This window comes from Lepidochelys kempii, chromosome 8 (genome assembly GCF_965140285.1).
Source record: "Lepidochelys kempii isolate rLepKem1 chromosome 8, rLepKem1.hap1, whole genome shotgun sequence".
Lineage (NCBI taxonomy): Eukaryota > Metazoa > Chordata > Testudines > Cheloniidae > Lepidochelys > Lepidochelys kempii.
The window spans coordinates 48,603,232-48,617,911 of record NC_136387.1 but is presented as its reverse complement, the minus strand read 5'-3'; the positions used below and the strand labels follow the sequence as shown (position 1 = coordinate 48,617,911).

Below are 14,680 nucleotides of genomic sequence, written 5' to 3'. Positions count from 1 at the left end.
CCGACCCCCAGCCCAGGCTGCTGACCTCCTGGGATGTCAACCCTGGGTTCTGGCAGGTGCTGGCCCTGGGCACCCATCCACAGCCACCAGCCCTGAGTGCAGATCCCCAGCCACACAGCAGCGGGCACTAACCCCAGGCTTTGGCAGGTGCTGGCCCTGGACGCTGACCTCCAGTCCTGGTCGTGCAGCAGCAGGCTCCAGTGGGTGTGTCCTGGGCCAGCAGACTCCTAGCCCTGTCTGTGCAGCAGCAGCTGGCACAGACCCCAAGCACTGACCCTGGGTGCTGACCCTTGGCCCGGGTTGCACAGCAGCAGGTGCTGCCTCTGGGTGCCAACATCCAGCTGCATGGCATTGGATGACAGTCCCTGGCCCTGAGCGCCAATCCCTGGCCCTAGCCATGCAACTGCAGGCACCAAGCCTGGGCTCCAGGAGATACTGACCGAGGGTGCTGATCCTCTGACCACGCGGTGGCAGGGCCCCCTGATCCATCACCCCTGGCTTCTGCTGCTTCACCCCGACATCCATCCTCCCTAGCCTCTGCCGCCTCACCCCCTACCCCTCCATCCAGGTCTTAGCTTGCCAGGACTTGCTGTAAAAAGTGATATTAAACATACAAATATCACTTTTCACAGCATTATTTTTATTATTGAGTCCAAAAAAGAACCCTACATAAATAAATTACAATGATCTTGATGTGTATACATGAATATTTAACTTTAGGAAAAACAAATGAGTATTTTAGGAAAAAAAGTGTCAGGGTGGCCACCAGCAAGAGTTGGTGGTGGCACTCTGAGGCCACCAAAAAATTTGTTGTGAGAACGGCTGGTCTAGAGAAATTTTTACCCATCTCTGACTCAACAGCAGCAGCACAGCGAGGGGCTTTTTTTGCGTGCGCGCCTTTGCAAGGAAAACATCCTCTGTTATCTTTACTCTGGTGTGTTGCAAACTGAGTGTGTTACAACAGTCTGCAGTTGGCACGGAGAGTTAGATGGATTTGCAGCTTTGGAATAGGAAAATACATCTGTCTTTTTTTCCACCATCTAGATCCTCTCTGCTTCTAACCGGGGCCAGCACATGTGGACCTTAAGAACTGATAGTCAGCCATACTGCTAGCCACAGAACATTCAGGAAAGTTTACCCCTTGCCTGGGCTCAGTGTGGTGCATATCACCATAGATGTACAGCGTTCTTTGTTCTTCCAATGACCCGTTTGCCCTCTATTACAGCAATCAAGAATATCACCAAAATTGGAGGTCTTGCCAGGAACCAGCTGGGAAGATCCCTGTTGTGTCAGCTGCATACACATTTCGCCTTACCTCTGCCACCAAGTATGTTCTCACTTTGCTGCATCATGAGCCACATTAACTATAATACACCAGTTTGAGATACTAGAGGCATAAGCACCAATAATCTCTTCCTGCTGCTTCTGCTTCAGCATAAGTTAAGAAGGGACTATAAGAAAGCTGGCTATGAGAAGTTTGTACTGATCTGTTGAGTTCCTTTTAAAGGGCAGCACTGCACAGTATGTGTGTTTTGGCAGCAAGTAATCATTGCAGAGGGGAAATCAAAGCTGAGAAAGGAAAGACCATTTAGTACACCACCTTGCTGATAAAGAACCTCTTCCCTGTTTTACAGGAGAGCCTACTACTGCTGCTGAGCATGTTTCACTTTGAAGCGGAGAACAACTGTGCCCTATTGGACTGTAATCCCTGGCCTTACCTTGTGGATTCAATAGACTGCTCCAAGACATAGCACTTCAGCAGCGACAGACACAATGTTACTGAGACAGCTATACAGAGCTAGGCCCACGCACAAAAGGCCTCACATGAGCCCAGAATACCTGAGTCACCAGAAAAAAAACTTAGTGTAAGAACAATTCAGCATTGGTGCCCAGACAGATTTCCACACACACCCCCTCCACCTTCTATGGGATTTTTTTCCACTGGGGAACATGCACATGTGTTTTCAACAAGCAAGAGAACAGATAAAGGCCACCCCCTATCACTGCAGTGAAGGCCTAGTGTATTTTTTTTAAGTCATCTTTAGAAAAAACTGAGTGCACATAGCCCTGTGTTCCTCCAGTTACAGCCAGGCATTTAGTGCTCCCTATAACAAGGAAGATTTCAGCTGCATTCCCACCTATGAACATGAGCGTGTTCACCTGGAACATTTTTTAAATGGACACCATATGATGGAACAAATTCCATCCCCCTCTGAACAGAAAGACAAAATGTACGTAGAGCAACTAGTTTGCCTCTACTGGTAATTCAAACAACAAACTCACCATAAACCTCAGCCCAAGCTATCTCCCTATTGGCAGTTCCTAGAGTTTTCCCCAGCCCCAGTTCTGTGTCCAGAGGAACTCTTCTACACTCACTTACATCCAGCATGGAGTTACAGAGTCACATTTGCCATTATGAGTCAGCATCTCCCAGTAGGATTCCAACACCTGCTACCAATCTGGGTCAACAAAACACCCTCATGCCCATCAGACACACCATATCTGCCTGAAAAAAAATCTGTTACTATCATTCTAAGCAACACTTCAGATTACTAGAACAGAAAGGGATTAGAGAGGGGCAAATATTTGTCCTTTGCCTCCTCCGTCCATGTTATTGTCTGTATATAGGGGAAACAGTGAAACTGGCTATTTGTAGGAGTCTTTCGTACACATTAAATACCTTAAAGGAAAGTGCAATTGTAAAGCCATTAAAGTTACCAGAGAAAGTACACAGACAGAGCCACATACACAAAAACTAGTGTGCAATAACTACAGCTCCAGGCCTGTACTGCGCTAAACAGGGCCAGAGCATGAGTCAAATGGGGGTGGGGGTGGGAGGTCTGTTGACAGAATGAAACTGGTGTTGCTTTAAAGCTGTTACTTGCTTACTGATTACAGTGACAAGTTTAATATTAGTGTGGAGAAAAAAGTGAGGATCTAAGCTCCTTTCACTAAGAGACAGGTATAAAATTCTAGAACCAGCTTTTCTAGAGGTGCTTGTACACATGGATATAGACAACTGAAGGCCTGAGGAACTTCATTAATAACGAAAGAATCAGTTTGTAACAGCTGCTCTTATCTCACTTAATTAAAAGTGGACAAGTTATATTCAACAGCAACTATTTTTGAGTTCTACCCTCTGATAAGTTCTACCCTCTGTCTGTTTTGAGTTCTACCCTCTGTCTGTGCTTCTAGTTTATATTTTCTTTCTCCCCAGCCTAGGAGTGCAGGTGCATCTCCAGCAGGAGCAGTTAACACAATGGCATGATTGCCACTTCCAAGCTCTCTCGTAACAGCGCCTATTAGCCTGCTTCCAGGCAGGCTGAGGGAACTCCAGTGACTCCTCCACATAGCTGCGATCAGAGTCGGAGGAGGGGAAGCTGGGCAGCCCCAGGAGGGACTGGGGAACAAGACACTTATCTGACTCCCATTCAGCCTAGCCATCCATGCAGCACTGAGTCACCCCGGCACAGAGCAATGTCACCACCAAGGCAGAAAGGGGAGGAAGGAGGTTGCGGGAGTTAGAATAACCGTTTAGACAGATGTTTACAGGAGCACAAGAGAGTCACCAGGACCCATCTGTGACGACCCCGCACCCCGGCACAACTGCCACACAGACATCTGCTCCCCCTAGAGCCGGAGGTGAGTGGCAGGGGTGTCAATCAGGAGGGAGCCCGCCGAAGCCGTTGAGTGCCACCTGCTTGGGGATCAGGCCTTTGTGTCTGGCAGAGGGAGAACACAAGGCAGGAAGCAGCCGCTTTGCGGGGAGCGGAGGCACCCACGCCGCAGAGCCGAGCTCGCTCCCCAGGGCGGGCGAGCTGGCTGCGGCCAGACAACGTGCTACAAAGCCGCGCCACCAGTCAGCAGCCGCCCTGTCTCCCCGCAGCGCGCTGGGGCGATCCCGGTGCAGGAGGGGGACACGCGCGGCCTCTCACCCGCCCAACGCCTCGCTAGGAGCCGCACCCCATCGCGGCAACAACACGCCCCCCCCTTCCCGGCGCACACGTGTTCTTGCAGCCCAGAGGAGGCCGGGGGCTCTCCAGCAGGGTCTCGGCTGGCACGCACCCGGCCATGGAGCCGCTGCGCTCGGCTCCCCGTGCACTTACGCGGGGACCAGCCCCCCCCGGCTCCGCGCTCCCCCACTCACCTTGCCGCTGGCTGTGCCGCCGCTGACCCCGATCAGGAAGGGCTCTTCGCCGCCGGGCTGCTCGTGCTCCTGCAGGCTCTGCTCGCTGTCCCCTGCCATGCTGCTGCCGCCGCTCAGTCTCTGGCTCACCAGTCGCCTTGGGGGGCTGGATTTATCTGATGAGTCAAGGAAAGGCCTTCCTCCCCGCCTGGTTCACATCCCCAGCGTGCGGCTCCCTGCCAGGTGCCTGCTACAGCTGCACATGCTCCCGCCGCCCGGGCTGATGCTTGGGTTTGCAAACTGGCTGGGGCTCAGGGCCGCACAGACCCAGCATCCAGCCGCCTTCCGCTCACTGCCTCCTCCAGCTGCTGCTGCTGCTGCTGCGGAGGACAAAGCGGAACGTGTCCGGGTAACGCCTCCTACAACACCTGTGCTCAGTTAACCCTCTCTAGCACTGAGGCCCTCTACTCCAGATTGACCGCACTGTGAGTTCTGTTGTGTTATGGCTCTGAGGCGTCAAATCTTCCAAATATCCTACTTTGCTCGCTTCACCCTTTCATTTCCAGGGGAGGCTGCCCAGGGATGACACCCTGGGTTTGCACCGAATGCATTTGATGAATTCATTCTCTTTACCTACTGCCCTAAATCAGTTGAGAGCAGCACTTTAGGTATGAATTTCCCCAGGCCATTTCCAGAGATCAAAATCAGCTTCTACTGGAATGCTCATGATAGGAACTCAAATGTCACCAATCCTAGGTTCATCACCCTATCCCCCCACAGCCCTGATCCAAGCACTTATGTCCATAATGTATGTACTTAACTTTTAACACATGAATAAACTTAAGCATGATCAGGACCCAAATTCCAGCACTGACCACACAGGATATGAATTTTGAGAGAAGGAAGCATTGAGAGGAACTGGAGTCATCTGTTCATTGGTGCCATCTCTCCTGTCCCCCCATCCCTGCAGAGTGTTTCTTGTAATGTCAGAGGATCCCACCTCAGCACCAGTTGTGCTCTACTGCTAGTGCCAAGAAAGGAAGTGCTATAGGCAGAGAAACAAATGAGAGATTCCTGGAAGGGTGATTTCCAATGGGATTCCTATGACCCCATACCAACTTTAAAGCTATGATTGGGGGCACAGTGCCAGGCACAAGGAACCATTAAAAGTTTGTAACAAACAATATAACAGTGCCAGAGCACTTCAGTGCTCCAGGCATTACTCAGGCCCAGATCCATTGCTTTCAGTGGAAATTAGGCACCTAAATACCTTTGAGGATCTGAGCCTTAGCTCCATTTCCCCCATTGTAGCCATCTCTGTAACTATGTGTAGTATCTTCAGGTCATTTAGCTCTCCTTGTGCCCACACAGACCTGCACCAATCTGTGTGTGGAGACAGAGAGCAAGATGTCTACCATGCCCATGACCTTTTGCACTGGCCATTACACATTTCAGATTCTGCCTTCTCTGAGGTCAGTTTAGTTTCTTTCCCAGATGCCCACCATTGAATTTCCTCACCTATTAGTATCCACAGTCCAATTTCTGTCTTAAAAGCAGGGATTTTTTGGCACACAAAAGAAATTGAGAAAACCATGAATAAAAAAAATAGGATCCTGTCTTGTTAGGATACTATGAAAAACTAGGCCAAGCCAGCACAAAGTTTATGTTACAAAATACAGAAATATTACCTATGGCATATCAGAATAAAGGTTGTATCCCAGCCTAAAGTTATCTTTCAGTGTCCCTCTCTGTCTTAAAAAAGTGTGTGTAAGCAAGGCCAGATCTTCACTACAAACTTACATTGGTATAACTACGTCACTCAGGAGTGTGAAAAATTCACACCCAAGTGATGCAATGATGCCTACCTAACCCCCGATGTAGACAACACTATGTGGACAGGAGGGCTTCTCCCATCGACATAGCTACCGCCTCTTGCGGAGATGGATCAACTACACTGATGGGAGAAGCCATCCTGTTGGTGTAGTAGCTGCAGCGTTTTAAGTGTAGACCTGCCCAGTATAACAAGAGCTCCTTCTTTCAATAGAAAATATACATACATTTTGTCTTTCCCCAAGAACTAAGATCCAAATCCTCAACGGTATTTAGATACCTAACTCCCATTGAAATCAACGGAAGTTAGGTGCCTAAATACCTTGGGGATCTAGGACTAAATTCTTTGTAATGGAGATGATAGGCAGCACACTACATCAACTTTCAAAAACAGTCCAGAATGATAAAATGGAAGTGAATCAAGTTCAGGTACCAGTTTGTGCTACATATAAAAAACAATAAAATTTCCTGTACACATGCTAAAAGCTTACCAAATCTCACCTGTCAGTCTTATGGGACCCTAGTCAGCCAAAGTCTTTCCCACCCTTCCACAAGGTTTGGGCCCCTATTGGACAGAAGGTCCTGTCCGTTTGCTGGATCAGAAAGAAGGCCCTGAGTCAGTTTAAGTGCAGCCTTTTCATACCAAAAGCCCCTTCTTTGTCTGTTGGTCTCTGGAAAACCCAGTTTGAACCATATGTGCAAGCCACCCGCCAGGGGTGCTACTGCTTTGGAGATGTTATAATCTGAGTGATTCATCTTAACAACCCCTACTGTTTGCGGTCCCTGAAGGAGCCATGGTAACCTATCTGCGGTAGGTGTATACAATCCCTGGCCCACGGTAATACATACGCTGTAATACAGTATTACATAACTGTAATACAATATGGTCCCCAAAGATACTGCATGCAGTTGCAATATCCATCACAGATGAAAGCAAATGTAATAGCAGTGTTCAAAAAATGAAAGGATCTCTTACATTTAATGTTTATTCCTATGAGAATAATGGAACAGATGTTAAGAGGGGAAAAACCTGAACATTGTCAATAAACAGCTGGAGTTTTCTTGAAGCACAGATATTGCAACTCAAAAGAGGTCAAGTGTGGCTTTGCACAAGCCCCACATATGGACCAGTGCATTGTGTTACCTGACAAGCACATCAGGAAGCAGATTGTGACTGAGGAAGTGAAAATGGCCGAGAATCGAGATCCTCTACGTATTTAACCACTTGATTCCAATTTATTTCAATGGGAGTTAGGCATCTAATTACCTTTGAGGATCTTGGCCAAATGTGCCTACTAGTCCCCTCAGCTCCAGGTGAGGGGGAGAATCATACTCTTTCCCAGCTTTATACCTATACATCCCCCAACACTAAGCGATGATGCTAAGGTTGCCTGTTCCCCATCTCTTCCTGCCCACATGTGCAGAGAGAAGGTATAGCAGCCCCTTGAGAATGGGAAGCTGGTGCAGGGAAGCAAGTGAGTGCTTTTTGCTCCCTTACTCCCTTTTGCAGGATGGGCCACAATCTGGCCTAAACTTCGATGCCTTTGTTTTGATAGTATTGTTACCCCTTTTGACATCAGCGGTTGGCCAAAGTTTGGGGCCCTGTGGGTTCTTTCCGCTAGGATGGGGTGAGATATTTCTTTGATGTAATCCTGTTTATTTACAAAGAATGTACAAAGTCAGGTTTCCCAGAACACGGCAGGAATCAAACAACAGCTTTGCTCACAGCTTCAAGATTCTTTTTGGCAGTACCCACCTTTAAAGCTCTTTCTAGGCTTTTCTCAGGGCCACACACTGTGCTTGTTCTGTCTTCCTTGCTGCCTTCTCTCTCCCACACACATAACTCCACCAAACAATACCCAACAAGAACCCTCCACCCACATCATGCTAAGTCTTGAGCAGACTCATGTGTGTGTGCCTGTGTTCCGGTTTGAGGCACCTACTGTTTCGAACATTTATTCTGAATGAAGGACTGCTGCTACTCTCATCAGTTTCAATGATGTTCTGCCCAGCCCACAACAGTATTAGGTCTGGTCTATACTTACAATTTAGGCCAACATAACTATAGTGCTCAGGGATGTGAAAAACCCAGCACCTAACCCACATTGTAGATGCAGTTAGGTGGATGGAAGAATGCTTCCATTGTCCTACCTACCTTCGTTCAGGAAGGTTGAGTTCCTACAGCAATGGAAAAATCCCTGTGTGTGGCCTAGTCTATGCTAAAAAGTTACACTGACCTAATTATGCACCTCAGAGATATGAAAAATCCACACCCTGAGCAACGTAGTTAAGTTGACCTAAGCCCTGGTGAAGACCACACTAGGTCAACAGAAGAATTCTGTCAACCCAGCACCACCTCTCAGGGAAGTTGATTACCTATGCTGACGAGAGAACCCCTCCCATTGGTGTAGGGGCTAGTGTCAACACTGAAGCACTGGAGCTGTGCTGCTGTAGTGTTTCCAGTGTAGACAAGCCATAGGCCACTAAAACACCCATAATGTAGACATGGCCTTATTTAGGATCAGATTCTGCTACCCTTACTCATGGTGTGAAGTACCAGACTGTGCAAGTAGTAGAATTGATTTCAGTGGGCCTATCACACAGCATGAATAAGGGTGGTGGAACCTCCAGACCCAAAGGGCTAGATTGTACTTTCAGACACAGTCCTGGCAAGGATCAGTGCATAAACTGCATGTCTCTGGAAGCAGCCTCAGGAGGAAAGGTGACTCAAAGACATCTCTTGGAAGTACTACTTTCTCTTGGTTCCCCTCTTGCACAAGGGGAGTAATCTACTGGTAGCCTATGCCAGCAGCATATTATAACACTCCCTTATCTCACACTGGCTCAGATGTGCTGGCCAGCACATGGGGAGGCAGACTCAAGGCTCCAATATTCCCTATTCTTCTCTGCCCACTCATTCCAAACAGGTGCACCACAGCACCTATTTACTTTTGCGCACTTAAGTTCCAGGTAGCTTCTGCAGGGTAGAAGGAGAGTCTCCCCCCTCATGCCCCTGTGCTAGTCCATAGTTCAAGTCACAATCTAGCCCAGTTAGTGGATGAAGTAGATGCACTATATTTGACTTTTACTAAAGCATGTGGTACTGTCTTATAATCACTCTTGAAATTACTTCAAATTGGCTTGAATAGGAACTCTGTCCTATGGACTGAAAACCGGCTGAAGGACCATAAACAAAGGGTAATAGCAATGTATTGAGTTATGGGGAGGATTTTAACAAGTCAGGGTTGGGTCCAGTCTTATTTAATACCCTCATTAATGATCTGGAGGAGAGAGTAAAGGGAATGATGTCACAGATAACATTGAAGTGGAAGGAACTGTGAATACCAGTGATCACAGAGAAAATAATGAAAAGGAACCTAAGGCCTGAATCAAACCCCACTTAAACCACCTTAACATTGACTTCAGTGGCCTTTGGGTCAGGCCCTTAAAGAGGATAAATATATAGAAATAAACCAACAACATGAGATTCAATTAAAAAAAATGCAGAGTAACATCTGGGGAACAATAATCCAAAACCCTATCTAAAAGGAAGAAAAAACTTGGAAAAGAGATAGAAGATAAAACCGCAAATTAGATATGAGTTTGCAAAATGACACAGCTGTAGAAAGGCCAGTTAAAATGCACAGGGTAATCATTTCACAGCAAGGTAAGGTACAGCTCTAATGTGATCATATCTGAAATAGAGTATTTTTTTTGAAGAACAAATTACCAAAAAGATATTGACAAAACTGGAGGAAATTTAGAGAAATCAACAAGAATGACTAGGGAGCTGGAGGGATTGGTTTATAAGAAGAGGCATAAAAAAATAAAGGTTATTCCATGACCACAAAGTGAGAACTAAGGGGGATACATGTAGAAGTAATGGGATGAAATTAGGAAAAAGAAAAGTTATGCTGGAAAACTTTTGGGGAATCTCTCCACAGAAGTCCAGGAAGCCACACTGTTCTTAAAATTAGACTGTCCAATCCAAAATGTAAGGTAGGCCACAATCCCTCATTGAAGGAATATGCACTGGGGATTTGTCATCTATTTCTAAGACTGTGTCATGGTGGAACCATTCCCCGATTTTCACCCAAGATGATCCGGGGACTAATAAGGCATTCAGTCCTTGAGGAGGAAGCATGGGCCAATGGTTCAAGGGCTTGCTCCATGCTCAGGAGACTTCGGATTTGCACGGGCTCCCTGGTGCAAGTCACGTAGTCCCTCTGTGTCTGGGTTCCCCACCTATGAAGTGAGACTTGCGACACTGGGAGGCGCTCAGCTGACGGGGGGCCATGCACGTACCTAAGGCAGCACTGGGCCCTCCTGTGACAGTCCGGGAGCTCTCCGCGCTGCCTGCCGGGAAGCACCCTCCCGCCAACAATGGCATCAGCGCGGGACGCTGAGCAGCGCTCGCGGGCCGGGCTCCTCCAGGAGGACAAGGCTCTGGGGAGGCCCGGGGCTTAGCTACAGCAGAGCCCCCCTTCCCGTCAGACTCCGCCGGGCCCGGGGGCACAGGGGGAGCTCGACACTCGCCAGGGCCTGGCGCGGATAGCACGTCGCGGGCGCCAAGCGGGGCTCGCTGCGAGCTGGGCCCGGCTCCGCGATCCCATGGGCTGAGGGGGAGGCCGCGGCCCGGCCGGGCACTCAGACCAGCCTGGCGCTAGGCACGCTGGGGCCCGGCGCCCTCTGACCCACGGGCTGCAGAAAGTGCCCCGCGAGGGGAAGGCGCGGGAGCGGCAGGGCCCAGCCGGGGCACCCGGGGCGGCTGCTTCCAGCTCGAGGGGCTGAGCGACGGGGCGCCGGCACGAGGCGAGTTTACCGCCACTATGGGCAGGCTGCTCGCCTCACCTGCGCCGCGCCCCGCCCCTTACTCGTAAGCGGGATTTCCCCTCGGCGGAGCGCCTCGTTGCCGAAACCCCGAGCAACATCACTTCCGGAGACTGGAGCCGGTTGCTAGGCTGCTAGTTGGACCCTTTGTGGCTTCCGGTCTAGTCGCGTGTGTGCGCGCGCGTGGGAGTCTCTTCCGGGTGTGGGGGCACCATGAGTACTATGTTCGCTGACACTGTCCTCATCGTCTTCATCTCGGTGTGCACGGCGCTGCTGGCCGAGGGTGAGCCGGGCCGCTGGGCGGGTCTCCTAGGTCCCCGGCGTGTTCCATTAGGAAGGGGGCGCCTGCCAGGCGTAAGCCGGTGAGCAGCCTCCGAGCCAGCCCCTTCCCGGTTCAGGCTGCGAGTGGGGCTCCGGGGGCGCAGCGGGGAGGGGCTCCTAGCTGGTCACCCGAAGAGCCCACCGTGGGGCTCCAGCCTGGGTCTCCGAGCGCGGTAGCTCTGAGGCCAAGTGCCAGGCCTGGCTCTGCCACAGTGACCGTGGGTGACTCCGTGTATCAGTTCTCCATTATCTGTGCAATGGGGCAATAGCCCTTTGCGGGAGGTTGTGAGGAGAAATGCATTTAAGATTTTTAAGGGCTCTGGTGATGGGGACTATATACATATCGTGGCGGGACAGAGCGAAAATGACTCTGCAGCCTCAGCTGTGTGTGTATCAATTTCTATAGATTTCTGAGGTAAATACTTTTATTGCTGAAAGTTAAGGGGAGATATGAGGTCTGTATCTCACAGAGGTGTCTGTGCCATTCAGTGCATCTAATGCGTCCTTGACAAAGACCGCCCTCTGCTTACTGTATGTTGCTGTTCTCTGGGTTTCTTTCTCCTTGTTACAGAGTAACAGCCGTGTTAGTCTGTATTCGCAAAAAGAAAAGGAGTACTTGTGGCACCTTAGAGACTAACCAATTTATTAGAGCATAAGCTTTCGTGAGCTACAGCTCACTTCATCAGATGCATATCCTGGAAACTGCAGCAGACTTTATATATACACAGAGAATATGAAACAATACCTCCTCCCACCCCACTGTCCTGCTGGTAATAGCTTATCTAAAGTGATCATCAGGTGGGCCATTTCCAGCACAAATCCAGGTTTACTCACCCTTCACCCCCCTCACAAATTCACTTATCCTTGCAACAAAGCCCGTTGCCAATTGTGCCCACATATCTATTCAGGGGACACCATCACAGGGCCTAATAACATCAGCCACACTATCAGAGGCTCGTTCACCTGCACATCCACCAATGTGATATATGCCATCATGTGCCAGCAATGCCCCTCTGCCATGTACATTGGTCAAACTGGACAGTCTCTACGTAAAAGAATAAATGGACACAAATCAGATGTCAAGAATTATAACATTCATAAACCAGTCGGAGAACACTTCAATCTCTCTGGTCACGCAATTACAGACATGAAGGTTGCTATCTTAAAACAAAAAAACTTCAAATCCAGACTCCAGCGAGAAACTGCTGAATTGGAATTCATTTGCAAATTGGATACTATTAATTTAGGCTTAAATAGAGACTGGGAGTGGCTAAGTCATTATGCAAGGTAGCCTGTTTCCTCTTGTTTTTCCCTACCCCCCCCCCCCAGATGTTCTGGTTTAACTTGGATTTAAACTTGAAGAGTGGTCAGTTTGGATGAGCTATTACCAGCAGGAGAATGAGTTTGTGTGTGTATGGGGGTGGGGGGGATGTGAGAAAACCTGGATTTGTGCAGGAAATAGCCCAACTTGATTGTCATGCACATTGTGTAAAGAGTTGTCACTTTGGATGGGCTATCACCAGCAGGAGAGTGAATTTGTGTGGGGGGGTGGAGGGTGAGAAAACCTGGATTTGTGCTGGAAATGGCCCACCTGATGATCACTTTAGATAAGCTATTACCAGCAGGACAGTGGGGTGGGAGGAGGTATTGTTTCATATTCTCTGTGTATATATAAAGCCTGCTGCAGTGTCCACGATATGCATCTGAGGAAGTGAGCTGTAGCTCATGAAAGCTTATGCTCTAATAAATTGGTTAGTCTCTAAGGTGCCACAAGTACTCCTTTTCTTTTTGCAAATACAGACTAACACGGCTGTTACTCTGAAACCTGTCATTATGCAAGGCACTGCATTTAGCCGTATGGAGTGGAAATCTATCAACTGCATGAAAAAACTTGTACAGATACAGACAGACATCATCTTCCTTTCCAAATGCAAACAGATGGACATCGTACCAAAAGGACTGAAGGTAAAAAATCCATTACAATCTACATACCACACAGACTATGCTGACAGCTTGTGCCACAAGCTCTCAAAGAAACTGCGGAATCACCTGATCAACATCCTCTACAGCAAACAGGGAAAGATTAAGAATGAGCTCTCAAAAATGGATACTCTCATAAAAAACCAACCTTCCACACAAGCTTCCTCGTGGCTGGATTTTATTAAAACTAGACAAGCCATTTACAACGCACACTTTGCTTCTCTACAAAAGAAAAAGGACACTAAACTTTCTAAACTACTACATGCTACAAGGGGCCACAGCAATGGTTCCCTCAACCCACCTAGCAATATTGTTAACCTATCCAACTATACTCTCAGCCCAGCAGAAGCAGCTGTTCTATCTCGGGGCCTCTCCTTCTGCCCCTCCACCCCCACGAACATGATACAGTTCTGTGGTGACCTAGAATCCTATTTTCGACGTCTCTGACTCAAGGAATATTTCCAAAATACCTCTGAACAGCATACTAATCCACAGAGTTCTCCCTACCAACACTACAGAAAGAGGGATTCTAGGTGGACTCCTCCGGAAGGTCGAAACAGCAGACTGGACTTCTACATAGAGTGCTTCCGCCGACGTGCACGGGCTGAAATTGTGGAAAAGCAGCATCACTTGCCCCATAACCTCAGCCATGCGGAACGCAATGCCATCCACAGCCTCAGAAACAACTCTGACATCATAATCAAAAAGGCTGATAAAGGAGGTGCTGTTGTCATCATGAATAGGTCGGAATATGAACAAGAGGCTGCTCGGCAGCTCTCCAACACGAGTTTCTACAAGCCATTACCCTCTGATCCCACTGAGAGTTACCAAAAGCAACTACAGCATTTGCTCAAGAAACTTCCTGAAAAAGCACAAGATCAAATCCGCACAGACACACCCCTGGAACCCCGACCTGGGATATTCTATCTACTACCCAAGATCCATAAACCTGGAAATCCTGGGCGCCCCATCATCTCAGGCATTGGCACCCTGACAGCAGGATTGTCTGGCTATGTAGACTCCCTCCTCAGGCCCTATGCTACCAGCACTCCCAGCTACCTTCGAGACACCACTGACTTCCTGAGGAAACTTCAATCCATCGGTGATCTTCCTGATAACACCATCCTGGCCACTATGGATGTAGAAGCCCTCTACACCAACATTCCACACAAAGATGGACTACAAGCCGTCAAGAACACTATCCCCGATAATGTCACGGCTAACCTGGTAGATGAACTTTGTGACTTTGTCCTTACCCATAACTACTTCACATTTGGGGACAATGTATACCTTCAGATCAGCGGCACTGCTATGGGTACCCGCATGGCCCCACAGTATGCCAACATTTTTATGGCTGATTTAGAACAACGCTTCCTCAGCTCTCGTCCCCTAAAGCCCCTACTCTACTTGCGCTATATTGATGACATCTTCATCATCTGGACCCATGGAAAAGAAGCCCTTGAGGAATTCCACCATGATTTCAACAATTTCCATCCCACCACCAACCTCAGCCTGGTCCAGTCCACACAAGAGATCCACTTCTTGGACACTACAGTGCTAATAAGTGATGGTCACATAAACACCACCCTATAC

The 14,680-nt window shown here is 48.7% G+C and overlaps 2 protein-coding genes across 6 annotated transcripts in view; one reads left to right on the top strand and one right to left on the bottom strand.

Annotated features, from left to right (window-relative positions):
* The window catches only part of UCK2 (uridine-cytidine kinase 2), a 40,479-nt gene extending 29,595 nt beyond the window's left edge, over positions 1–10,884 (bottom strand). The window contains exons 1-2 of one of the 3 annotated variants that reach the window (XM_078854048.1): positions 10,262–10,343; positions 4,148–4,506 (exon numbers count right to left, since the gene is read on the bottom strand). In XM_078854048.1, the coding sequence (XP_078710174.1) occupies positions 4,148–4,246 (99 nt within the window). In that variant the 5' untranslated portion in view covers positions 4,247–4,506; positions 10,262–10,343. Of the gene's footprint in view, positions 1–4,147; positions 4,507–10,261 lie in introns of all 3 variants that reach the window. The other 2 variants (XM_073356386.2, XM_073356388.2) reach the window with 2 other exon arrangements.
* The window catches only part of TMCO1 (transmembrane and coiled-coil domains 1), a 27,817-nt gene continuing 23,957 nt past the window's right edge, over positions 10,821–14,680 (top strand). Inside the window, exon 1 of one of the 3 annotated variants that reach the window (XM_073356390.2) lies at positions 10,821–11,069. In XM_073356390.2, coding sequence (XP_073212491.1) covers positions 11,000–11,069 — 70 coding nt within the window. In that variant the 5' untranslated portion in view covers positions 10,821–10,999. Of the gene's footprint in view, positions 11,070–12,930; positions 13,073–14,680 lie in introns of those variants that run through there. The other 2 variants (XM_073356389.2, XM_078854049.1) reach the window with 2 other exon arrangements.